Below are 25,638 nucleotides of genomic sequence, written 5' to 3' on the forward strand. Positions count from 1 at the left end.
AAGCAGGCTCCGGGCTCTGAGCTGTCAGCACAGAGCCTGATGTGGGACTCGAACCCATGAACCGTGAGATCATGACCTGAGCCGAAGTCGGACACTTAACCGACTGAGCCACCCAGGCACCCCATTATACCTCTTTTTGTCTTAAATGTTTGTTTTTGAGAGAGAGAGAGACAGAGAACGCATGTGCATCTGTGCACACGTGAACCAGGGAGGGGGTGAGAGGGGGGGTGGAGAGAGAGAGAATCCCAAGCAGGCTCCATGCTGTGAGCTCAGCGCCTGATGTGGGGCTCAATCCCACAAACCGTTGAGATCGTGACCTGAGCCGAAACCAAGAGGTGAATGCTTAACCGACGGAACCACCCAGGAGCCCCTAAATGTTCACCTGTGTTGGGCTGTGCTGTAAGCAGACCAGTAAGCCTTCGTGTCAAGTCAGATAACGAGGCAGATGTGCTAGAAAGCTGCACAGGGCTGGGAATCTCTAGATTTCAGTATTTGTGATGTTGAGGCCTAGAAAATGCTTTGTCTCCTTATGGTATTTAACTCAATGCCTTTTAAACTGTAGATAGCTAATTAAGTGCTTGCCAGTGAGGAAAGAAGAACGAATATATACCAAAGCTAGTAAAGAATGTTTTAAAATTTCATTTTTTCCTAATCATAACTTATAGGGAAATTCTCCTATGTACTGCTGTGTGAAGGAGGTATGTTTTCAGGAGAAGGAAAATTCTTTAGGAGTTGCTGGGGTCTCAGAGAGGGCGGAGCCACCATGTGGAGGGGCTCGTTGGAGATGCTGGGGTAGTCCTGCTGCGGTAATGAAATGTGTGCACTTTGCCGAATTTCCAGAACCGCTGTGACTCTTTAGTGTGTGAATTGTGGCATGCATGTGTTATCTGTGGAGGCCATATGGATTAGGATTGTTAGTCAAGAAAGTTGCTTACTGTTTATATTCTGGGCCTGTGAGAACCTCAGAGGAGTTTTTCCAGACCATTGATCTCTTGGGACCTGTTTATTTTTAAGAAAGTTGTTTTCCTAGCTTTTTGTACCAAAGCGGATATTTTGCCTTCCAAAGCATGGAGATTTCACAAGCACGTATCCAAGCCAGGTGCAGTGGACCAGTTCCCTTTTGGCTCCTCGTTCCCATCCTTCCGAGCTCAGCTGTTACAGTCCCTGCAAAATGGCGGCCCCGACATGGAAATGCGCAGGATGTTGTGATATTTGTCTGGACCTTATTGCGTGTCACCCAAAGAAATCCAGGGTAGAGATCAAACTAGAATTGGGCTTGCCCCAGAACATGAGCTGTAACTGTGTGAATGTGGACCCGAGCCAGTACATTCCTCTGATAGATCTGGCTGCCGTGAAGAGGTCAGACTTCTGGAATTTCTCAAAGCAAATCTGTGACCACTGGACCCGTTTGCATCCTTGGGGATACACTTCTGGATTGGGATGACTGCGTGCTTGATCCTAGACTCAGCACTTGCGTGCGCTATCTCATTCAACCTTCACAACAACCCTCTTGTGTTGTATTTTTTATCCCATTTTATTTCTGAAAAAGGCTTACAGAGTTTATAATACGAACAAGGACTCATATTTAATTACTGTTAGAAACAGAATCTCTAGGCATAGAGCTGACTCCCAACTTCATGCCCTTGCCCTCTGAACTGTACTGCCTCCTTAGTAAATAGAAATGGCAAAATACTGAGGGTCTGAGCTCAAATTCCAGATGGCTCCCCAGTTATGTAAGAAGAAAAAGAAAGGCTCAAAGCAGTACAACCTATCTTGGCCTCGGTTTCATTGTCTCATATATCAGGTATGTCAGGATTGGGCCCATAGCTAGTGTTCCTTCTCAGTGTAAAAACGAATCTTGTGAGATGTAATTTGGAAGCCAAGGCATCACACTTACTGGATTATTAAAGTAGAGTGAACTGTATGTGGTTCAAAGTCTAAAAGATTATAAATTGGTTTACAGTGAAAGACAAGACTTCCTCTCTTATGCCTCCCACCCGCAGTTTCTCCTCCCCTAAAATATTTTGATGGTTTATGAGCTCAGTGGGAAAGAGTCTTTGAAACTGAGACTTCTCCTGGAGCATGATGGGATGTGTGATGTTCCGAAGGCACACGCCAAGATGGATATTCTGTGTATGTGGCTTGTTCGAGTCTGGTTATTTCACTTTCTGTGTTAAACCCAAACTTCCTATTGTCCCATGACACCTAAATTACTGCCCTTTCCATGATTCCAATTTTTTTTTTTTTCAGAAAATTTTTATTTATGATAAGATCCCTGATAGTGGGGAGTAAAACAGAATGAGATAAACAAAGTGAGAAATAGGGTAGCTTGCCTGTTTTATTCCCTTTTGCTTTACATCAATGACCCTCAAACCTGGCTCTACCCTTTAATCACCTGGAGAGGTTAAAAAAACCCAAAAAACATAGAGATGACTGAGCCCTGCCTTAAGCACCTGAATCAGAATTTACCAGGGTGAGCCCTAGGTGGCTGGATTTCTGGGTGTGGTAGCTTTACAAATTTATACGAGAAGCCAAACAACATAGGAGTGCTTTTAACGTGTTCGTTTAGTTGTAAAGCTAAAGAATGAGGCTGCGTATGTTTCTACCACGGAACGGGTCTGGTTCTGTGACTTCCATGGTTTCCCCTTTATCTTGTTTACTTTTTTAACAAGCAGTCTCATTGAGGTTTTAGTTTATATAGCATAAAATTTGGTCATTGTACGTGTACGACTCGTAGATTTTTAGTTTTTGCAGGGTTGTGCAACCATCACCACCATCCAATTTTAGAACACTTCTTTCGCCCAGAAAGATCCACGTATCTGCAGTCACTCCCTGTTTCCGCCCCAGCCCCAGGCAGCCGCTAATCTACGTGCTGTGTGTCTTCAGACAGCTGTACTTTCAGAAGCAGCCCAGGTGATTTTGATGCTCTGCAAATGTTAGGAACCCTTACTTTGAACTTACTAGCAGACTTCAGGAACATTCGTTTGGTCAAGATCTTGACCTACAGAAACACCTTTGAAAATAAGTAAGATTGTTCTTGTACTTTCACGGGACCCTCAGCACACTCTGACTTTTGACCCTTACTAAAATGTGCATCGTCCCTCGTTTCCACTAACATGTTTTTACTGTTGGATACAGGCCAACATAGGATTACTCACACAGTTGGTGGAAAATAACCTCTTTCCATAAGCAGTTTCTTCTGCTCATCAACATAGCTGGAAATGGAAAAGTACCAACAAGCCAATGGGTTGGTGCAGTCTTTCTAGGATAGTCTTGAGCTTATTAAACTGGGTAGCCCATCTTCTCTTGGAAAAGACAAACGTGATCATTCAGTGCATTGGCGGGCAGGGGTGGGGGGGAGTCAAAAGAGCTTCTCTCCTTTCCTTGATTCCTACTGTGGCTTCCTAGACCTCTCCTGCTCTTCCCCACTCTTCCCCACACCACAGTGAGAGCAGAGGCTCCTACCTTTCGAAGCGTGTCCACCTTCAGCCTTCCTGTCTCCCACAGCTCCTTTCCTGGCCCAGTGGGTCCCGAACATCAGGTTGTGCTGCACGTTAGGATCAACCGGGAGCTTTTGTAGATCTATTAAGCCATGCCAGTTAAATTAGAGTCACCAGGGGTGAAAGCTTGTTTTCAAGTGTTATTTGGCTTAATTCCTACCTCTTTGTTCCCTAAAACTGGGATCGTGGGCTGCTGACTCTGTTTCTAAGCCTCCCAGCTGGAGTTCCTAAGTAATCCCAACGCCTCATCTTTGCCAAAACTGATGGACTCATGTGATGTCACCCTAATCTGACATTAAAAGGAAATTTTAGTTTCAGGAGCTAAGAGACCAACATAACTATCTTCATTTTCTTCCAGTATCTGGTTCATCATCGTTGGGGCTCCATACTCAAGAGCACAGAAGAAAGCTAGAGTACCAGGGTTGTGCTGTGAAAGTATGTTCTGGAAAGACAACCTACGGAATGGGGGAAAATATTTGCAAATCATATGTCTGAGCATCCAGTGTCCAGAATATGTAAAGAATTCTTACCACTCAATTAAAAGGAGATAAACAGCCCAATTTAGATACGGGCAAATGTTTTGAATAGACATTTCTCCAAAGCAGACATGTAGATGTCCAAGAAGCACATGAAAAGACATTCACAACCATTAGTCGTTAGTGAAATGCAAATCAAAACCACAATGAAATAGCACTTCACTCCCATTAGGATGGCTGTAATAATACAAAGAAACAAAAATGGAAAACAACAACTTTTGGCAGAGATGTAGAGATCCTTGTGCATTGCAGGTGGGAATGTTAATGGTGTAACCATTGTGGAAAGCTATTCGATTGTTCGTCAGAAAGTTAAACAGAGGATTACCTTAAGATCTAGCAGTTTCTCGAGATGTATATACGAAAGAATTGAGAACTAGTATTCAAATACTTGTATGTGAATAGCACCGCTATTCACAGTAGCAAAAAGGTGCGAACAATCCAAATGTCCATCAATAGGTGAATGGATGGTCGGCATCCGGTTATGGCCATACAATGGGATATTGTTCAGCCATGTAAGGGATAAAATACAACATGGATGAACCTTGACAACATTATGCCAAGTGAAAGAAGCCAGACTCAAAAGGTCATGTGCCATATGATTCCACTTATATGAAACATCCAGAATAGATAAATCCAGAGAGACAGAAGGCGTGTTGATGATTGCCAGGGTCTGGGGAGGAAGGGACGGAGGGAGAGTGACTGCTTTAGTGGTTACAGAGCTTCTTTGGGGATGATGAAAGCGTTTTGGAACTGGGTAGTACATTGTAAATGTACCAAACGCCAGTGAATCGTGCACTTCAGAAAGGTTCATTCTATGTTTGGTTGACTTTACCTGTTAGAATCCTACCTCGCCCCAGTGTCCTGGGCATCAGGGTCTGCTGTGCCCTCCAGCGTTTGGCTGTGCACCCTTTCTGTGTCCCGGAAGACAGATGGTAGGGCTCAGTGGAACTCCGCTTCCGGGCAGCCTGCTTCTTAATCCCGTCCTCCCACGTGAGAAGCATCCGATAAAGTTTTGACCCTCAAATAAGCCTAAGAACCGGGGAGACTTAGTTAGAAAGAAGAGAACCACTTGAAACGAGCCTCATCACCTCTTGTGTGGGTGTGGGCGGGAGGTTGGCCCACAGCAGGCTTTGAGGTTACGTCCTGCAAGATCGAGTGACCTCCGACCGGAGACTCGCACAGGGTCTTGTAGATCAGTAAACACCCAATAAGGGGTTGATTGAATCTGTCAAAAAATCCCATTTATCTTTTTCTCTGTTTGGTCTGTTAACCTCAGGACTCTGTCTTCTGCTGCGCAGGCTCTCTTAGGATTGTATTCTAGGCACCCAGCGTGGTGCCTGCCGTGGAGCAGGTGCTCAGGAAGTATCTGCTCAGTGAACTCAGGAACAAATAACTGTTGGCAGTGAATGTGCTGCTAGGTTTTCAACACCTTCTTGGTTTAAGTTGGGTAATTTTGCCAGAATTTAGGCGCAGCTCTTATTTTCTGTGCATGGGTGGGGATTAGGGGAAAGAATTTGGTTCCAGAAGACTGGTTGCAAATACACGGCTGTTCTCCTCTTCCTGGGTTCCCAGAGAAAAGCTAGGATGCTCAGTTAAATTTGAGTTTCAGGTAGACAAGTATGTCCCGTGCCATCTCTGGGACATACTTACACTAAAATACCTTTTGTTTATCTGCGATTCAGATTTAACTGGGAATCCCGTGTTTTTATTTGCTAACCCAGTCACTGCGTCGTGACTGATGGTTCACCCCTGGTTCCAGCTGCCCTGCTTTCCGTGTTCTTCCCCGGGATCTAGTCTCTTCTACAGCTGGAAGGGAATGGCCCTGTTTGGGCTGTGTACACTTGCCAGGAAATAATAATCTGGTTGTTATGTGAGGGTTTCCAGCATTGTTCAGCGTAGCAATGATTCAGGTATGAATCATTTGGCTCCATAGTTGGTTTTGTTTGGTTTTGTTTTCTTTTCTTTTGTTTTGTATTTAATGCTGATATGAGAACCGTGTTCTCTTGTTTGTTCTGACACTGGCCAGCTGTGAGCAGGATGGCTCAGAGAGACCTAAGAGGTAGCCTTCTCTCTTTCACTTGACATTGGTGACCAGTCTGCTCTTCTCGGGGACGCCTCACTCTCTCTCTCTTCCTTCTTCCTTCTTCTTCCTTCTTCTTTCTTCCTTCTTCCTCCTTCCTCCTTCCTCCTTCCTCCTTCTTCCTTCTTCCTTCTTCTTCCTTCTTCCTCCTTCTTCCTTCTTCCTTCTTCCTCCTTCCACCTCCTTCCACCTTCCTCCTTCTTCCTTCTTCCTTCTTCTTCCTTCTTCCTTCTTCCTTCTTCTTCCTTCTTCCTTCTTCCTTCTTCCTTCTTTCTTCTTCCTTCTTCTCCGGTGTGTGAGGTGGAATGTGGTCCAGGCGTAGGCACTGTCCACTCTAGCTGTGGCTGAAGCCAGAGATGTGCCTGTGGTGTGGGACCTGGGTTACTGAGAGCACCTGCTCCACCCACCGGAACGCTCCCACGATGGATTTCTTGAAAGTCTCCCCTTTTCGTCTGCGCAACCACATGCCGATATGTTGAGTCGTCTCCGTGTTAAATGTTCCACAAGCCTGTCCTGAGTTCTGACCGTGTTCCTGGCAGCTGTGCCAGATGCCCGGAACCTAGAAACGTCTAAGATCTTGTCACAGCCCTTGCCGAACTTACAGCTGGTAATTTTTAAAACTTAAGAAAGTTTCAATTGTGGTAACAAGCGCACGTTAAATTCACCATCTTCACCATTTCCAGGCGAACAGTTGAGCGGTGTTGAATTTACTGACATTGCTGTGCAGCCAATCTCCAGAACGTTTTTAGCTTCCCGAACTGAAACTCTGTATCCATTCAACAGCATCTCCCCATTGCCCACCCCCTGCCCTGCTGTGCCCCAAATCCCTGGAAACTACCATTCTCCTTTCCGTCTCTGGGAGTTTGGCCAATCTTAGATACCTCATGTAGTGGCATCACACAGTCCGTATTTGTCTTTTTGTGCCTGGCTTATTTCACTTACGTGACGTCCTCCAGGTTCATCCGTATTGTGGCAAAAATAGGATTTCCTTCCTTTCCATGTCTGAAAAAAATTCCATTGTGTATATAGACCACGTTTTGTTGGAGGTCACTGGGTTGATTCCACTCTTCGTTAATGTGAATAGTGCTGCTATAAACATAGCGTAGAGGATCTTCGAGATCCTGCTTTCATTTTTATTGGGTATATACCCCAAAGTGGAATAACTGGACCGTATTGTATTTCTAGTTTTATTTTTTTTTAATTTTTTGAGGCACCTCCATGCTGTCTTCCATAGGGCTATGCCATTTTGCAGTCCCAGTCATGGTGCACAAGTGTTCCGATTTTTCCACATCCTCACCAGCACTTGTTATTTTCTGTTTGTTTGTTTGTTTGTTTGTTTGTTTGTTTGTTTGTTTTGGGTAGGAGTCACCCTAATGGTATATAGAGTTGTCAATTTTGAATAATAACAACCCTTTTGTCAGGTTGAATCTAGGAGATGCCATGAAGGCTTTCCCAGTGATTGGGCCATGTTCCTCCTGTGTGCAAGAGAACAGTGTAGAGGGATTTAACAGAAATCTCTGGATCTTTGTTGCTGTGGCACTGCTTTTGGTAGGCTTTCCATCTATACTTAGAGTGGCTGGTATTTGAGGCCTTCCATGGACGCAAAACGATACCAGGAAGAGATAACACATGCTTTGCGGGCTAACTGCGTGTAGAATGTGTGAGGTAGTTGACTTGTTTCCCACGTCGTTTCTCTGAGGAAGTCAGTCACACGGGGAAGACTGAGGCTCAGGAATGTACTATTTTAGGAAGAAAGAGCGTCGGGGAAGTAGTGAAGAAGGCAAATTTTCTAAGAAATTTGGGCAAGTGCCACTCAAATGTCAAGCGATGGAGTTGAATTTGAACTCTTCCAACTATAAATTTGCATTAGTATTTTATGTCGCATGTTGCTGTCATGTCTATATGATGCTGTTTTCCAAATAGGTATAAAATACCTATTATCAGGATAGGGGACAAAACTCCCTTCCCGTAAGAAAATGATAATAGGGGACTTATGAAGGCATTGAACCAAATTCCTACGCATCTTGATCAACGCAACTTTACCGCTTTTCCCCCGAGACCTCGCCAATATGTATTTTTAATTGAGGTGTAATTCACACACAACATTATATTAGTTTCAGGCATACAGCATGATGATTCTATATCTGTACATGTTGCAAAGTGATCACGGCAATAACTCTAGTTGGCGTCCATCACCACCCACTTACGGAGTTGTTTTTTCTTGTGGTGAGAACTCTTTTAAGATTGACTGTCCTCAGCCACGTGGTGCAGCATTACGAACTCTGGCCAGCGTGCTGTGCCTTACAACCTCATCACCTTCTCTCCGGATGCTCCGCCAGCTTGCTTGAATTTCGTCTGAATTGCTACCGTCAAAGGGTGGTTGCCCAATTAGTCACAATATTTTGGACTGCCCTCTGTTGAAGAAATCTCCCCACTGGGGTCCAGGTGAGCAGGTTACATAAACAAATGTAGATAGTTTAGCCCTTTCCCCGGGGGGAAATGAGCAGGCGGTGTTTGTTTGGAAATCCTTTTGTAAAGCACCAGGTGTCTGCCGTGTTTCTCAGTAGCAAGCCCGCGGGCCACAGGAAAGAGGCAGGGAACCCCTCTGCCTGCTGACCCAAACGGGCATGGCTTTCAGCTGATGTCCTTGACTGTGGTTCTTTGCTCCTAAATCTTTTCACCTTTAGACATTTTACATAGCAGCTGACTTCCGTTTTTCCCCATGTGGTTGTCTGGGAGGAGAATGTTTATTTGTGAATAACATCCATGCTCCAGGACAAAACGGAGAACATCCGTTTCATTCTCTAAAATGTATGAAGTGCTTTGTCCTTACAAGATAGAATCAGCAGGAGGACTACTTAATAGCACTTGCGTGTATGATTCTTAACCTTACGTAGACTCCTTGGAGAGTCTCGTGAAAGAAGGCTTTGGGCACTGTGTCCAGGAAAAATCCATCCATGTATACTTTCATGCCAAATTCTGTGTATAATTTCAGGGGGCTCTTGGGAAACTACCGGCTCCCTTATGCTTTATGAAGATTGTTCTGTCTCCAAACATTCTTGAACTCCCTATTAGGAATGTTCATTATGATTTCTCTTTTCTGCCCCAAATAGTGATTATTTCGTTTTTACTAAGCTCTCAGTTGTGTGGAGAAGCCTGTCACCGCAAAAACGTAAACTGTGTGTTAAAAAGAGTATTTTTATTTCCTCATGAGTTGCCTTTCATCCCAGAGAGAGTATAAGAAGCTACTTCAGAAAGGGGCAGAGGCTGGAGGCTGATACGTATTGAGTACCTACTATGTGCCAGGCACCGTGCTTGGTACCTTGTATATGTGATCTCACTTAATTCCGACAACGATGCTATGACGTGGATTTACTCACGTCAAACGGAGGTAGAGCTGAGGCTCAGAGCTTTAAGTCAGTCGCGGGGAGTCTGTCAGACCCTAGAGTCCACTTTCCTCAGTAGTATGTGGCTTCTAAAAGAACATGTATCTTGTTCAAAAATACCGGGGTCTGGAAAAAAGAGCACGTCCCGGGGACACCGGTGACCTGCGGGTGGCGGAAGAGTGGGTGGAGAAGGAGTGGTTGGTGAACCTTCCCGGGGAGGTGCTGGAGGCCCCGGTGGGCCACAGAAGGCCGTCTCGCTCACGAGCTCTGATGCTTGCATTGAAACAGGAAGATGCCATTAGGAGACCCGGCTTCGTCCAAATCAGCGCGGTCATCGCGCTGCATTCTCTCCCCCCAACCAAGTGGGCACGAAGGAGAGAAAACCAAGAGGAGGAAAAGACATGTGGGTTCTCATTAGAAAAGTAGGTCAGAGTCTCACTCTTTTGGTCTGCTCCCAGCCTCTTCCCTTGTATTCTTCATTATCTTTAGAGCACATGCCGTGACCGCCCAGGGCCCTGCTCATAAAGCTCATTGTGCTCGGGAGCTGTTTTGTGGCCGTCAGCAGTACGGGCCACAATGCACATAAGGAAAATCTCAGCAGTGCTCTGGTTTGGGATGTTGGTCAGTCACTGTGGGGCAGCCTATATTAACCTCATTGATTAAAAGGCTTTTCCCTTCTCTAATAAAAAAGACGACTTTATTTCCTAGAGTTGTTGCTCTGGAATTTTTCCCAGCAAACTTTTCTTTTTTTTTTTAAATTTTGATAGTTAGTGGAAAATTCGTTGGGTCACATGGACTGTCTGATCCTCAATGGGTGGAAATCAGCCTCGGGAGTTAGGTTTCGTGGTGAGTGACCAAAGTGGGAATCAACCCACTCTTGGGGCATATAAAATAAGCCCATTTAGAGGAATCTCATGAATTTTCATCACGAACTAACAAACATCGGAGGTCATTAAGAAACCAAAATAATAATACACTATCTTTCTCATGGCTTCTATCAAAGAGCCTAGTCAAATGAATTATGAAGGGAGAAATTATACTTTTGAATCCTCAGTGCTTTCGTTCAACCATGAATGGTATTAATTCAGAGCATTGTAAGGAGCATTTGAGTGAGAGATTTGAAGTGAGGAAAAGTAGGTACATGCTGGTAGATTAAAGAGGGTCAATTCTAATGTAGAATTTGAATGTTGGAGATAATCTAACGCCGCCCAATTACATACACCAAAAGGCACGTGACCATTGTCTCTGTGCAGGAACAGAGTCACCTGCCAGGCTTCTGAAAATACAGCTTTCTGGGTCCCACCTCCAGAGTTTCTGATTGAGAGTCTCCAGATGGGCCCAAGAGTTTGTGTTTCTGGCAAGTTCGCCGGTGATGCTGCTGCCCCAGGCCGTGTCATGAGCACTGCGCTGCCCGGTCCCTGCGGGTGGTTGATGCATGCAGGGTTTGCTGGAACCTTTCCAGTGAGATGGGCTGTGAAAGCTGCCTCCTCTGCCCGCGGGGCATCTTTCCTAGAGCTTCTTCATACTGCACAGAGCCTGCTTCCCAGCAACCCTACCCCGGTCCTAATTCTGCCAGCTGGAATTACTCTGAATACACCTAATCCCCATATAAATGCCTACACTAACAGACTTATCCTAAGGAGAAGAACAGATAGGGTCCGTTTGGCCAATGATGCCGTTCCGCTCCATGCTAGGGAATGCTTGTTCAATCTATTCTGCTACCGAACTCCCAGCGGGTTTGGGTTTTTTTTAAATTGGGGTTACACGTAGAGCAAAGCGTATAAATCTCAGGGGTGAATCTTCACATGTGTGTACACCCGTACTACAACTACTTCTGGGCCAAGACATAGAGTATTTTCACCACCGCAAAGGATTTCCCGCACTCTTTCCCTGTAGGTGCTTGTCCCCCAGGGGTATCGACCATTCTTAACCACTGTCCCGCGTCAGTTGCCGCGGACGCACTGTGCTGGTCTTGAGTTTTACGTAGATGGAAGCGTGGAGAGTATCCTCTTTGTGTGTCTTCTGTTTCCACTCAGAATGACTGTGAGATGTTGTAAATCACAGCGGCTCTCTCCTTTTTGTTGCACGCAGTGTCCCAAGTTCAATCTGTTGTATTGTCTTGCATTTAGTTCCCTTATTCTGTTTTGTGTATTTTTAAGGCTTACAATAACATTAGCGAGCATGACTGCTTACCATGAGTCAGAAGGGTCTAAGTACAGTAGCCCCCCTGCCTTCTCCATGATTTCGTTTCCCTCAGTCGCGGTTATCCACGGTCACCCACGGTCCTGAAAGCGGATGCTTCTCCTTCCGACATGTGGTCAGAAGGTCAGTACTGGCCTCGCGCTAGGTCACGTGCCTGTGTCGTTCACCTCGCTTCATCTCATCATGGAGGCGCTTAATCATCCCACATCATCCCAAGAAGAAGAGTGCAGCCCCAGAAGATGCTTTGAGAGAGAGAGACCGACCCACATTCATGTAGCTTTTATTACAGGCTATTGCTGTAATTGTTCTATTTTATTATTTGCTATTGTTGTTAGTCACTTACTGTGCCTACTTTGTAAATTAAACTTGATCGTAGGTATGTGTGTACAGGAAAAAAGCATAGTGTATACAGGGTTCAGTACTATCCAGGGTTTCAGGCATCCCCTGGGATCTTGGAATGTGGATAAGGGTGGGGCTAAGGGAGGACTGCTCTCTATCCCATCACTTAATCTTTTCAATAGTGTGTGTTTGGTAGACCATGAATCCATTTTGCGGATGAGATCACCAAGGCTCAGTGACTTGCCCAAAGTCTCATGGGTCATAAGAGGTAGAGCCGGTATCAGAAGCAGGTCCTTCTGACTCATTCAGGATTCCAAGTGCTCAGCTGTGTTACCAGGCCTGTCACTCTTGGTGCTTTACCGGTGATCACCAATGTGAGATCCACTCTGAAGAGCGTGCATTTTCCTTCCGTGTCAAGGACCTTTCCATTTGCAGCCTTTGTTTCCTTCCTCGTCTTTAGTGGTGCTCAGGTGTCTTGGACCGTGTTGGTGAACTGGAAATGTGCGGTTGGCGTTTCCAGCTCCTTCTGCAGATGAGCAGGTCTGTTGGAAGCGTGTCTTTCCTACAACTGCCTCCTGTAAGAATGAAATCTCCTATTTGCTGCCTTTCCGGTCACACCCGAAACTCCTGCCCTTGATGGGTGCAAATAATACAAGAATCAGTTCTTCCCAGTGGTTCCTGTTCAAGTTACACCTAAACTGTTCCTGAAAAATAACGTTCTGTTCTGTTGCAGGAAATGTTTAAACTTCCTTTGACTTAAATGTCTAATAAACGCTTAGCAGAAGGAAGTTTATTTTTAAATACAAATTGCCATGGGCAAATTATGCCTTGTTTCCTTTTTTATTTTGTTAATTAGTGATGGGAGATGGCTGGTCAGCTCACTCTATGGTATCAACTTGAATAGATTTAAAAAAAACAATCAGATGCTTTGCAGCAGTTGTAAGTCTGGCTTTGATTCAGTATCCGGATGAAGTCTCCACATATACTGATGTTCCTCTGTTCTCCATTTTATTTTTGTTCCCCTCGGTGCATGCAGAGCTAAAAAATTTGAATTTCCATTGCTAAGTACATAGACATGGTGGTGTTTGGATTTAGAAAGGTGAGTAGTCTGCAAAATAATTCTCTGTTCTAAGAGAAAATGAGAGTCAGGGGTAAAACATGGGCTGTACTTAATCTGTCATCCCAGTTATTTTTCATAAATCATTTAAAATCCATGTATGTATCTTCCTGTAATTCTAATTTATATGTAAAGATTTATGCTGGGGAAAACATTGGCTCTTTAAAAAGAGCCAGAAACTTTCCGGACACACAGTATGTTAGGGCAGCTAAAAGATTGGGGTGAGAAAGGTGTTTTTTGTGGAAGATTCCCATATGGAAGGCATGGCAGGACTAGACCCCGCCCTTTTGCAACTCTGATTAAATAGTGGACCCAGACGAACCTCGTCAGTGACTGGTAAAACTACGAAGTGAAAGATCGATGAGGAGCTTGATAGTGGGGGGTCCGATTGACCATATGGGCGCCCGCCATCTTTCTTACTACGACTGAAGGTAGACAAGTAGATACTGTATACTTGCGATTTGAAAAAGCGGTAAGTACTCAGCATCACCTGTGAAGCGTTCTTGTCAGTGGTCCTGACCTGAGCCTCACCAAGCCTCTAACTTTCCTACTGGAACACAGGACGATACGGAGGATGGAGCTGGGGTTCTCAACCTTGACTGCACGTCAGACTCACATGGGGAATTTTAAAGTCTCGATGCCTAGGCTGTGTCCCAGACAAATTAAATGAGCTCTTGGCCTGGATACTGGTATTTTTTTCTAGCTCCCCCAGATGTTAGAATGCGAGCTAAGGCTGGAAACTAGGGGAATCGAGGAGCAAGTTAAAAGACAAGCAAATAATCACGAAATGCAGAATGTGAGAAATTCCAGAAGACGGATGACTAGTGTTTCACAACACTGTTACGTAGCATTCGAAGAAAGGCAGGGGGAGGGGATATTTGTAGATTAAAAAAGATTTAAGAAGCATGAACCCAGTGTGATGTGTGGTCTGTTTTTGATCTGGATTCAAACAACTCAGCCCTGCCAAGACACGTTCTAGAGAATCAGGAAAATTTCAATACAGACGGAGTATTCCAGGATGATACGGCACTGAACATTGGTTTTGTTACTTGTGATGAGAGATGCATACCGAAGTAGCTACAGATGAAATATGTCTGGGATTTGTTTTAAAATATTCTAGCAAAAGATGGTGAGGGGATTCGTGAAAACGGGTAAAAAAAATTGGTACGAGGTGGATAATTGTTAAAGTTGGGTAAAGGGTACACGGAGGTTTATTTTACTGTTCTCCCTGCTTTCGTATGTCACACAGTTCACGTAAAAGTTGAAAAAAAAGGCATAGAGGTGACATGTCTAACCTCTCTTGCACGGTGACACATTATCAGTATGAAGTCTGTGAAGTTCATATGGAAAGTAAACCTGCAATAAAATAAACTCTAACCCTCTGTGTCTATCGAAAACAGCCCAGCTTCTCTTCAGAAAAATACTGGTAGGTTCAGTTATTGATTATGTTTGTGTCTTATTTGCAGGTGATTCTGAGCTGCCTCCTTCCACTGTTATCAACCAAAATGACACTTTTGCCAAAATCATTTTTAAGCCTAGCGTGGTACAACAAGCCAAGATTGCCCAGAATGGCATTTTGGGAGATTTCATCGTTAGGTATGATGTCAACAGGGAGCCGAGCATTGGGGACATCCAGGTAATGGGTTCATTGTTACCATTTCCTGTCAGTTGCTTGATACTTGTCGTTAGACTCAGGACGAGGGATTCCAGTTCTTACCTAAGGGAGGGAGAACTCTCTGGTTCTTAGAAATTTGTTTTACCCTAGAATAGGTCTCCGAGGGGACTAGGGTGTTCCCTTCCTAGAGGCTGAGGCTATCTATTTCCTGCTTCAGTAATCTGGAGAGCAAATGAAATCTGTAATAGAATTTTCCCTGCCGTGTTTTAGATGAAGTTAGAATTTTAGTTCGTCTTCAATTTTAATTGAGAGCCTGGTGCAGTGGCTCATTTCCCTTTAGGTTTTATTGCTCTAGAGACAGGGCGGGAATATTAAAATGTATTTGCACGCGTCCAGAATGCAGACAACTTTGACGTCTCAACTTGTAAAAACCAGATACTGAAGGAAGCAGGAATTCCAAGTGGCCAGGGGTCATAAGGGGGTGGGTAATAGAAATTGAGCTAGTCAGCATAGTCGGGAAGTTCCTGAGGGCTGATATTAACCGTATGCAGATTAAATCGGCAGTTGGGTCTCCCGGAGGGGTCAGTAGATACTTTTGCTGGGGGTGTGGAAGCTGTTTCGTGCTCTGACTTTTAGAAGTTATGGAGACTGGCCGTTTTAGCTCGTCTGCCTGCCCGTCCTGGGTACTACCATCTCGACCTTCTCTTCCCCCCACCAGGTTCTAAATGGCTATTTTGTGCACTACTTTGCCCCCAAAGACCTGCCTCCTTTACCCAAGAACGTGGTATTTGTGCTGGACAGCAGTGCCTCCATGGTGGGAACCAAGCTCCGGCAGGTGAGTGGCCGCCAGCCGCCAGATTTGTGCTTTCTCACCTGTGCCTGGAGCCATGACGTTCTCTGTGAATAAGTGCAGTGGATGCCAAATGTCCGCCCTGCCATCCAGCTCTTCTTGCCTACAGAGAACATTCCTGAACTGCTTCAGTTAAGTCGTTGACATTATCGTTTCAGGATGGCAGTTTTAAGAGAGCAGAGACATATGCTATAGAAATATTTTGAAATAAAGGGAACTGGCAGAGTATATAATGTGAGCGGGACAGGAATTCACAGCACCATCGTCGACGGACTCGTTCTGTCCGGTAGTGATGTCCTTTGAAGAGCAATAGAATAGAGTCCTTGGCAGCCCCCTTGACCTATCCTGAGAACAAAGGACTTCTGTCTCAGTAATTCAGGAGTGATACTATTTTTTTCTTAAGTTTATTTATTTATTTTGAGAGAGACAGAGACCATGCAAGTGGGGAAGGGCAGAGAGAGGGGGAGAATCCCAAGCAGGCTTCGCACTGTCAGCACAGAGCCCGATGTGGGGCTCAAACCCATGAAACGGCGAGATCATGACCTGAGCTGAAATCAAGCGTTGGATGCTTAACTGACTGAGCCACCCAGGTGCCCCAGGAGTGATATTCTTATAGTGTTGAGGATGAATGTTAAAGTTCTAGGGATAGGAGGGACATTAAGGTACATGAAATATTAAATATTATATATTTTATAAATTTATAAATTATACTAAAAATACAAGGATTAAATTGTTCTTTTTCACCCACTGGAAAAGGCTATTCCTCATGTTGCTCTGGTGTCATAAATATCAGAAACTTGCATTTATAATCTAGTTTCAACTCCCATAACAGAAAACAAAAAGCTGCTGGCTGCCAGAGCCAATAATAACTCTACATTCATCAAACACTTAGTTCGCTTAGCTTTTCTTTCTTAATTCATGATCTGTTTTTAGCAATTAAAAATACGTGGTTTAATGAGGGAAATAGTACCTCAGACCTCAAAAGAATCCTCTGCTTCACCTCTTTCCACCTCTAGATGCCACTCCACATGCAGTGGAACCTGATCTTAGCTGATCAGCTGTTGTAAATATTTTCTCTCAGTTACGACTTTGTAAGTTGTTTCTTTGGCCATCTGCATTTAAAAAGTCATGTAGTAAAATCTGTTGATTTTTTTTTCTTCATGGCATCTGATTTTTCTCCACTCCAAAATAGTAAAAAAGAGATTCCATGCAAAAATAAGGTTGAACTCTTTTTCTTTCAGAAGATTGCCAGATATAATTTCAACTAGTATAGGGGCAAGATAACTTCACCCTGTAAATCAGTTCTGGATAGTTCTTCAACGCCCCATTCTTGTCCAGAATTCAACCTGCTGCCTCCTCCATGTGATTGCTTTTCCTTCCTTTTGCATCTTTGACCTCCATCTGGGATTAACTTTCCTTTTGCTTGAAGAACACTCCGTGGTATCTTCTTAAATGTGGGTCTGCCAGTAAAGAATTCTCTTAGTTTTTGTTTGTCTGAAAATTATTTCTTGCACTCTCAGTATTTAAGGATATTTTGAAAGGAATGGAATTGTAGGTTGGTAGTGATTTTCTTTCAGTCCCTGGAAGATCGATCCCATTGTCTCCTGGCTTTCATTGTTGCTGCTGAAAAGTCAGGAGTCTTACTAACTGTTGTTCCCCTAAAGGTGATCTTCTGTTGCCAACTGCTTTTAAGATTTTCCTCTTTAAGTTTTCTGTAGTTTGAGTATAATGATTTCAGATGTAGACTTCTTATTTTTCCTGCCTGAGGTTCCTAGGATTTCATGAATTTGTGGATTCGTGGAACAATCCTCAGCCATTATTTCTGGAATTGCTTTGGGTCACTTTTCCTTTTCCTTCTAGGATTCCAGTGTTAGAAAATCACTCCATATTCTGCTTCCCACGATCTCTTCTATTTATTCCAACTTTTGCCTTTCCATACTTCATTCCAAAGCTATTCAAGTTTACAAATTCTCTTTTCAGTTATGTCCAGTATGCTGTTAAACTCGTCTATCCTGTTATTTCAGTTATTGCGTTTTTTAGTTCTAGAATTTCCATTTGGTTCTTTTTCCAATCTGCCACTTTTTAGAGTGTTCAGTTATTTTGCAAAGTTTGTAATAACATTTTTGATTTCTTTCAAGTACCATAAACATACTTATTTTAAAGTCCGTATCTGATAATCCCAAACTTGAGGCCCGGAGGAGCTGTTCTTACTGTTTCTCTTCTCTTCTTGTGTGACTGGTCATTTTTGATTGCGTGACGAACATCATATTAAACATTTGTTTGTAGAAATAGTTTAAAGCCTCGGATGATGATCTTTTCTGCTAGAGAAAATTTGGGGTGTTTCTGTAAGGTAGCTGGGGGATTAAATCTGGGATTGTTTTAGTCCATTTTCAGGGCCTGGGGTTTTCCTGGATGGCCCAGATGGCTCACAGTCCTCTCAAGACTGATTTATTTCTGTTTGGTACAAAATATGGAGGTTTTTCCTGAGCACCTATCCCTGGTGGGCTCTGGACTTTGACTTCTGACCCTCTAAGGAACTAACATGATGCTCAGCCTCTCAGATACTTCTTTGGCCTTGACAGACATCCCTTAGATAACAGTGATCCCAAATGCTGAGCCCACCTCTTGAAATTTTCATCTTTTCGCAGATCATTTTTTCTCGCTATTTCAATACCGTTTTGGTTTAAAATTTTTCTCATTTTGTAGTTTGCTTTTTTTAGTTGTTTTCAGTGGGAGAGTTGGGTACAGATTCGCTGTAGGTGTTCTCTATAGGCAGTATTTCCCAAAGTGATTAATCACATGTACGTGAAATGTTCTTCGGTAGTGGCTGATTCTTGAGAGGTGTTTGATAGGCCTCACAGCCTTTCCATATTTACTGAATATTCTTTATGTACTCCAGGTTCTTAAGTGCCATTGTTGTTTCTGTGACTTTGTTGGCTGGAATACAGGTGCTGACAGAAGGATAATCATGGCTGCTTTGGGGACCGATGTTGGCCACAGAATATAGTGTTAATTACATCTTGTATTTGACCCAGTCTGGGAAGTCTCATTTGGATCTGGGAAAAATTAACAGTTAAGTTACTGAGTAGGTGCCATGAACTAGGTTTCCCTGTGTATGTCGTCAACTTCCTATGCACCCATAAATCTTCATTTTTCTTAATTATTTTTTCTTTAAGACAATGACCTTCATGAGGCCGGGGTTTGGGTTTCCTCTGGGGGAAAAATATACAACTTGATGAAGATGTTGGTAATTAAAATTCCGGGGTGGCTTAGTCGGTTAAGCGTTCCACTCTTGATTCTGGCTCAGGTCATGATCTCACGGGTCATGAATTCGATCCCCACATCGGGCTCTGCGCTTGACAGTTTGGGATTCTCCCTCTCTCCCCCTCTCCGCCCCTGCCCCGCTGTGCTCTGTCTCAAATAAACTTAAAAATCTTAAATAAAAAAAATTACTGCAACCGCTCCGAATCTGTGTTCCCACCAAATTTTTTGTATTTTGGTATTTTTACTTACCCTCATATTAGGGATACATCTGATACTATTAGCTATTCCATAAAAAGCTGACTTTAATGGCAGCACTGCTCAATAGAAACTTCTATGAGAATGGGAATGTTCTGTACCTGTGCTGTCTCCAATGTGGTAGCCACTAGCCACACGTGGCTATTACCACTTGAAATGTGACTAATGCAACTTGAGCAGTTGAATTTTTTTTATCTTATTGAATTTTAATACATTGAAATATAAGTAGGCACGTGTGACTAGTGGTCACCGTGTTGGAGGGTGCAGCTGAAGACATTTACTCACTCACACCACCCGTGAGAGATTTTTGAGTTATTTCCACTTTTAAGCCATTGTAAACAGCCCTGGGATGACTGACTGTCTTCTTGTAGAAATCCTTGACCACGTGCCAATCGTTTTCTTAAGTAATCTAGATTCTTAGAAGTGGAATTAATGGGGTAAGGAATACTAACTAATTTGTGGCTTGTACAGATATTAAAAACACATTTTCTAGAAAGGCCCTACCAGTTTATTAATATTTATGACTGTTGCCCGAGTAAGAATTCCAAACGGATTAAGCAGCGAAGACCAACCAATGAACCACACCCAAAAATAAGTAAGGAAATATGGGCGCATATTGAACGAGTTCTGAAATAGGGAAAGACCTTCTAAGCCTAAAAGCAATGGGAATAATTACAAAAGGAAAAAGCCAATCACTTTAGCTATATAAAAATGTTAAACTTTTGTTTTCCGTGGAAATAGAATGAAAGCGAGCAGAGGCTGGGAAAACGTATGCGGCAAAGAGAAGTTTGCCTTTAACATAGCAGAGCTGTTCCAGGTCGGTTAATATTCATCCTACGTGAGACATGGGCAGAGAAGATGAAATGGTTTTCAGAAAAGAAATAAGATTCAGTAAGAGTATGAAAAAAGAGCCCAGTGTACTAGTAACTAAGAAAATGCAAATTACAAAATGCTGTTTTTATCTTCATGTTGTCAAAATAACGTAAATTACTTACAGTGACCGCATCCGTAGTATGCATTGGTAGAATTCAGCACAATTATAATATTTAAGTTATGTCCCAGTAAATATTAAGGAACGCCAAAATGGTAAAATGCGTGGCCAGTATTGATGAAGGTCATCGGTTACCCCAAAGCCCCGGTAGCTTGAAGGACTTCTGTCTTTAGCTGCTTGAGTCACATCAGGGTTTAACCTCAAACCCAGTCCGTCCCTGGGCGCAGTGTCTTCTTCCACTTCTGATGGGAGAACGATCAAGAACCTCCTAACTAAATAACCCCCAGAAAGACAAATCCTGCCCCAAATCGTTCAGAGAAAACTAATGAACTAAGTCAGGGTCTCCTAGACTTACCATTAGCGATAAAATAATTTGGGCACTTCTAAAATAGAGCACGGAGCATTTTCGACATGCAGAGCATTATGCTAAAGGTATTATGTGAATTATTGGATAAGAGGATATTTAATCTTTGTAAGAATTTGGCTGTCATCCCCATTTTAATGATGGAGAAACCGAGGCTTTGCAATGGGAGGTAAGTCAGCTAGTACGTGGCGGGGCCGGGCTCCAAAGCCAGGTCTGACTCTGAGCCCGTGAACCCCACCATGATGGTGCAGTGTCCTGGTGCAGGTTAGCTGTGTGCTTGGGCATCGCTCTCGCGCGCAACAGTGGAAGCGCACGTGGCTACAGGGTGAGCGCAGGTTGACATTTCGGGACCCGTGTCGCAGCAGGAGGGATGTCCGCACACTGTTGCAAGAGCAGTGTGGACGTCACACGGGGAGCCAGCCTCCCCTCCTCCCTCATTCCTGGATATTAAAATTCCATCACTTCTGGGCACTGAAAATCTGGCATGTGCTCTGCTGGCTTCTGAGCTCCAGCGTGGCCTCTTTCCAGGAGAACCACCCTAGACCAGCCAAACACATGTCAGAAGCTTCTAGACAATTCCTAAAGCCCATTGCCGCCTCGGAGTGTTTCGAAAACTGCTGGCTATTTTAGCAGCTCTCAAAGGCCACAGCAGTGAGTGAAAAGCTCAGATGCCTGTTTGCAGTCTTGAGCACAATATCATGTCCACCGGTGAAGAGGAAAATTATTCCAAGCACGGGGCTTTCGTGATGTGTCAACAGGCTTGGCAACGTCAGACATTTGTCACAGGTCCACTTGGATCCTGTGAAGAATCAGTCACTGTAAGGCTGGAGGTTCTTGGCTCCCCTCATCTTTGATGGGCCTGAAGTATTTCACGTTACTCATCACAATAAGGACACAGAGTCGGTATTTAATCATTGTCATTTGAACAGTTGATGTATAGACATAGTAGGATCATCTGACCTTGAAACGTATTCTCGCTAACGGGCTTGTCAGTGCCTGGGAAGTGCACGTAGCCGTGCGCAGCTGGCACTTTCTGGTTCTGGTCGTCATCCCAGTGGGGATGCGAGTCTGGAGGCCAGGACCTAACTGGCTGGGGAACAGCTACGGAGCCTCCCCCAGGCTGCTGGCACCGGACTTGGCTCTGTTTTCTGTCCCGTGTGCTTTGACTGGTGAATCTGTCGAGAGACAGGTCTGGTGTTAGGGTAGGCGAGAGTTCCGCCTCTCCGTTTCAACTTGTAAAACCTCTTCGTGGGAAGAAGAGCTCACAAGAGCCTCAGAAAATGTGATCAGCGTAGACCTCTTTCTCGTTATGAATTTCATGCTTCAAGCGCTGGAACTAGCAAACATACATGTCCTTGGGAACATTAAGGGGAATGTATTTCCATGAAATTCATTTTTCCTTGACCAAGATTTACATGTTCCTCTCTTTCCTTTCCCTAATCTATATAACTGGATCTACTTTCGCCTTCATAATTAGGAACTTGGCTAACGGACTCTATCTGGCAACCGAGCAGTTGGCTGATGCATCATTTACCAGATGTCTTTCTTGCTATAACTTTCTACAGACTCGTTCCCATAATCTGTGCCATTCTGTGCCAACCCTAGATTTCCATGTAGCTTTTGCAAGTTTGTCTTCCTTTCTCCATTTTTGAAAAAGTCTATTTATTTATTTTGAGAGAGAGAGAATGAATAAATGAGCAGGGGAAGGGCGGGGAGGGAGGGGGAGAGAGAGAGAAAGAGAGAGAGAATTCCGAGCAGGCTCCATGCTGTCAGCACAGAGTTCGACGTGGAGCTCGATCCCATGAACCATGAGCTCATGACCTGAGCGGAGATCAAGAGTCGGATGCTTAACCGACTGAGCCACCCAGGCACCCCTCTTTGACCAGTTCATTTAGTAAACAATTTTGGAGGGTAAAGAACAAGCATAATGTTCCCTCTCTGTAACTGCCAAATTAAAATGAGGGGAAACGTGAATGTTGCTTGTGCCTTATTCATTGGCTCCCTTCATGCTCCAGGAAAGCACTTTTGTCTTCACGTCTGGAATTTTGCTTCCAGGAGCTGTGTGGACATTTTATGTGCATATAGCCTGTCTGCGTGGATTCGGGAACCATCCTACTTTTGATCATGAGAGTACATATTCCCACATAGTAGGTAATGATTTTTGCTGAAAAGCATACCAGCACGTGCACATTAAATGCAGCATGCTCTTTTAAGTCACAGTAGGTACCACTGAGTGACTAGTACATACCAAGCACTCTTAAGTGGTTTACATACATTTTTTTTCATCGAATATTTCAGCAATCCAATGAGAGAGACGTTGTTACTCCCTTTTTGCAAATGAGAAGGTGAGGGGCAGGGAGGTGACTTCACTGTGCTGAAATACAGAAAGAAGTCGAGAAGTTCAGCGTCAAGCCCAGTCTCTCCCACTCGGAAGCTCTTCCCCATATCATTCTTCACTGTGCCGTTAGACATGGACCATAACACTGGACCGCCTTTCCAGCTTCCAGGCTCTACCTGTTCTCACCGCCAAGCGACTTGATGCGGAGCGCTGCCCGTCGCGGGTGAGTGCACACGGAGGCCAGCTGCTCTGGGAGGCTTCGGCCGGCAGCTGGCGCCACGAAACACGAATGGAGCTGCTCTGCCCTGCTGCACAGAATTAACTACTAGTGATTTATTATTCGACTCGAAGCACACCACGGGCACGTACAGGGATGCAGACTTCTTTCCGTTTCGGATTGGGGCTGGACAGGCCGAGTGCAGGCATGGAGACAGCGGGGGTGTAGAGAGGAGAAGGTTTGTGACTGGGAGGTCCAGTGATGTCGTGACCTTCCTTCCAGCCGTCCTCTTCAAGAGCATGTCAATCTGTCACAGTTTGAAAGAGAAGATGCTGGAAAAAAAGATACTGAGAAATTAGCTTTTTTTTAAAAAAAAAAGTTTATTTTTGAGAGAGAGCGAGCGAGCGGGGGACAGGGAAAGAGAGAGGGAGATACAGAATCCCAAGCAGGCTCTGAAGCCGTCAGTGATGTAGGGCTCGAACTCAACGATTCATGAGATCGTGACCTGAGCTGAAACCAAGAGTCAGATGCTCAACTGACGGAGCCACCCAGGCACCCCGAAAGTAGCTTTTATGTGATGGGGATCAAAGGAAGGGCGGCCTGAGGTTCACTGAGCGGCTGGGAAGACTGTGGGCAAGGCCAGCAGAACCCAGAAGGGCCTCAGGGAGTAGTGACCTGGTTGGAGCTCCCTGAACAAATGAAGGAGCTCTGGAGAGGAAAGATGCCAGCGGGCCAAATGAGATCATGTCTAGGAAATTTGGAGGGACTCAGAGATAGGCACTATATGGCTGTCATCGGAATACAAATGGATGATGGAAGGTTTGGGTACTCTTGCAGACCTTGTTGTAAGCATCTGAAAACATGGCTCCAGCTAATAACAAAAATGTCCAGCCTCCCCCTTTCTGGTTTCCTGGAACCAAGGTCAACAGACCTTCTATGACGACGGATAGTAAATACCGTAAGCTTTGCAGGCTCGGTGGTCCCCGTCTTACTACTCAGCTGTGCTCTTGTGGCACAAAGGTGGCCATTGGCAATCTGCAGAGAAGCCGTGCTTATCAGAAAACAGGCACCAGTCTGGGTTTGGCCCCCGGGCCATCCTTTGCTGACCCCTGGTCTACAGGGGTGACTGACTGGCATGGCTAGAGATCATTCCGGTTGGTAGGATTTATTCTCATCTGCTGAGCTGCTCTCGCCCAGACATGGCCACCAGCAGACGCGTGTTTCGGAAGCACATTGCAAAACAGAGATCTGGGACTTCGGGCGGGGAACAGAAGGCAGTGGGGAAAACGTGTTTGTGACTCTGACTCAGAATATGAGGAAATAAATGATGGACAGAGGGCAAAGTATTTTTCCCCCTAGCACCAAGGAAAACTTGGGATTGTTTCTTTTTTTTTTTTTTTTTTTTTTTTTTTTGCTCCTCAACAACGATAATATAGATAATTTTAAACAAATCAGAGGCACCCATTTAAAACCCTTTCTGTGGAGGCACTTAATATTTACCCAAATGAGGTCACATTTAAAGAGTTTTGAGGCTCTCTGAATAAAGGCACCACGTGGCTGTCCTATGAAGGAAACATGAACAGTATAGAGCTGTGAGTTCTCCCGCATGATCTGTTCAGGTTGTGGGCCTCCTGGTCAGCATCTGACAGCCTGGTCCTCGTATCACCAAAAAGCCTGGCCTCTCCTTGCTGGCGTCCTACTTGTGTACTCAAGTCTCTCCAGTCGGATCAGCCGGCTGTCCGTAAAGGGCTAGACGGGGCCCGAAAGGCAACTTTTGCTACAAGGAACAAGATGAATCCTGTAGATGCAAGCTAAATGAGGTAACAAATGCTTATCAGGGATTTCCCGACCGGGCTGGGGAACTGCGCCAGGGTGAGGTCCCGGAGTGCCACCCCTGCCCGAGAGCGCGGGCTCCCCCCTCCCCCGCGGGACGCCTGACTCTGCCCCCGGGTCCCACCTTGGCTTCCACTGCAGACTCCAGATCCTCAGAGAATGAAACAGATGTTGATTACGTGCTGTGGGAGAGGTGCGAGGCATAGGGGATACAAAGATAAGTACGACAGAACCTTTTCTCTCAGGAGGTCCAGAGGAGAAGGAAAGTCGCGTGAGCATTGTGTGCACAGTGCTCCCTGTGACAGAGGTATACGGTGGTCCAGTCATGGCACAGAGCGGGTGCCGGTCAAGTCTTTTTAGGAGTGGAGAAGGGGGTAACGGACTTCTCAGAGCAGGGGTAGTCCAGTGAGCCTGAAGGTCTTTTAGAAGTTGGTCAAGTCGGTGGGGTGGGAAGGTCCAGAGGAGCCCAGCAGAGGGTGATGAATGGCAAGAGAAAACGTGTGTGCCGGAGAAGCACATTCAAGTCCCTCTAATTAAGGACCTTGGAATTTTGCTGGGGAAAAGAAATGTGGAGCAATCCCACGTTAATCAAACCAACGCGTCAAGTGGTTAGTGGAAAGAATTTTAGGGAAGGGCAAGGGCTTGAAGTAGCCAACAAAAGATGAATGACAGAGGTGACCTAGCAAGTGTAATTCTTGAAGATGGGATGCAGTTTTCTTGACAGGAAGGGAGGGAGTGAATTCTTGGTTGA

At 44.7% G+C, this 25,638-nt stretch overlaps 1 protein-coding gene across 1 annotated transcript in view; it reads left to right on the forward strand.

Annotated features, from left to right (window-relative positions):
• Positions 1-25,638, forward strand: part of ITIH5 (inter-alpha-trypsin inhibitor heavy chain 5) — an 80,093-nt gene that overhangs the window by 31,412 nt on the left and 23,043 nt on the right. Inside the window, exons 6-7 of the mRNA XM_086715002.1 lie at positions 14,627-14,796; positions 15,494-15,610. Of these exons, the coding sequence (XP_086571128.1) occupies positions 14,627-14,796; positions 15,494-15,610 (287 nt within the window). The remainder of the gene's footprint in view (positions 1-14,626; positions 14,797-15,493; positions 15,611-25,638) is intronic.

The sequence above is a fragment of the Puma concolor genome, chromosome B4 (assembly GCF_028749965.1).
Source record: "Puma concolor isolate L17-30 chromosome B4, mPumCon1.1.hap2, whole genome shotgun sequence".
Taxonomy (NCBI): Eukaryota; Metazoa; Chordata; class Mammalia; order Carnivora; family Felidae; genus Puma; species Puma concolor.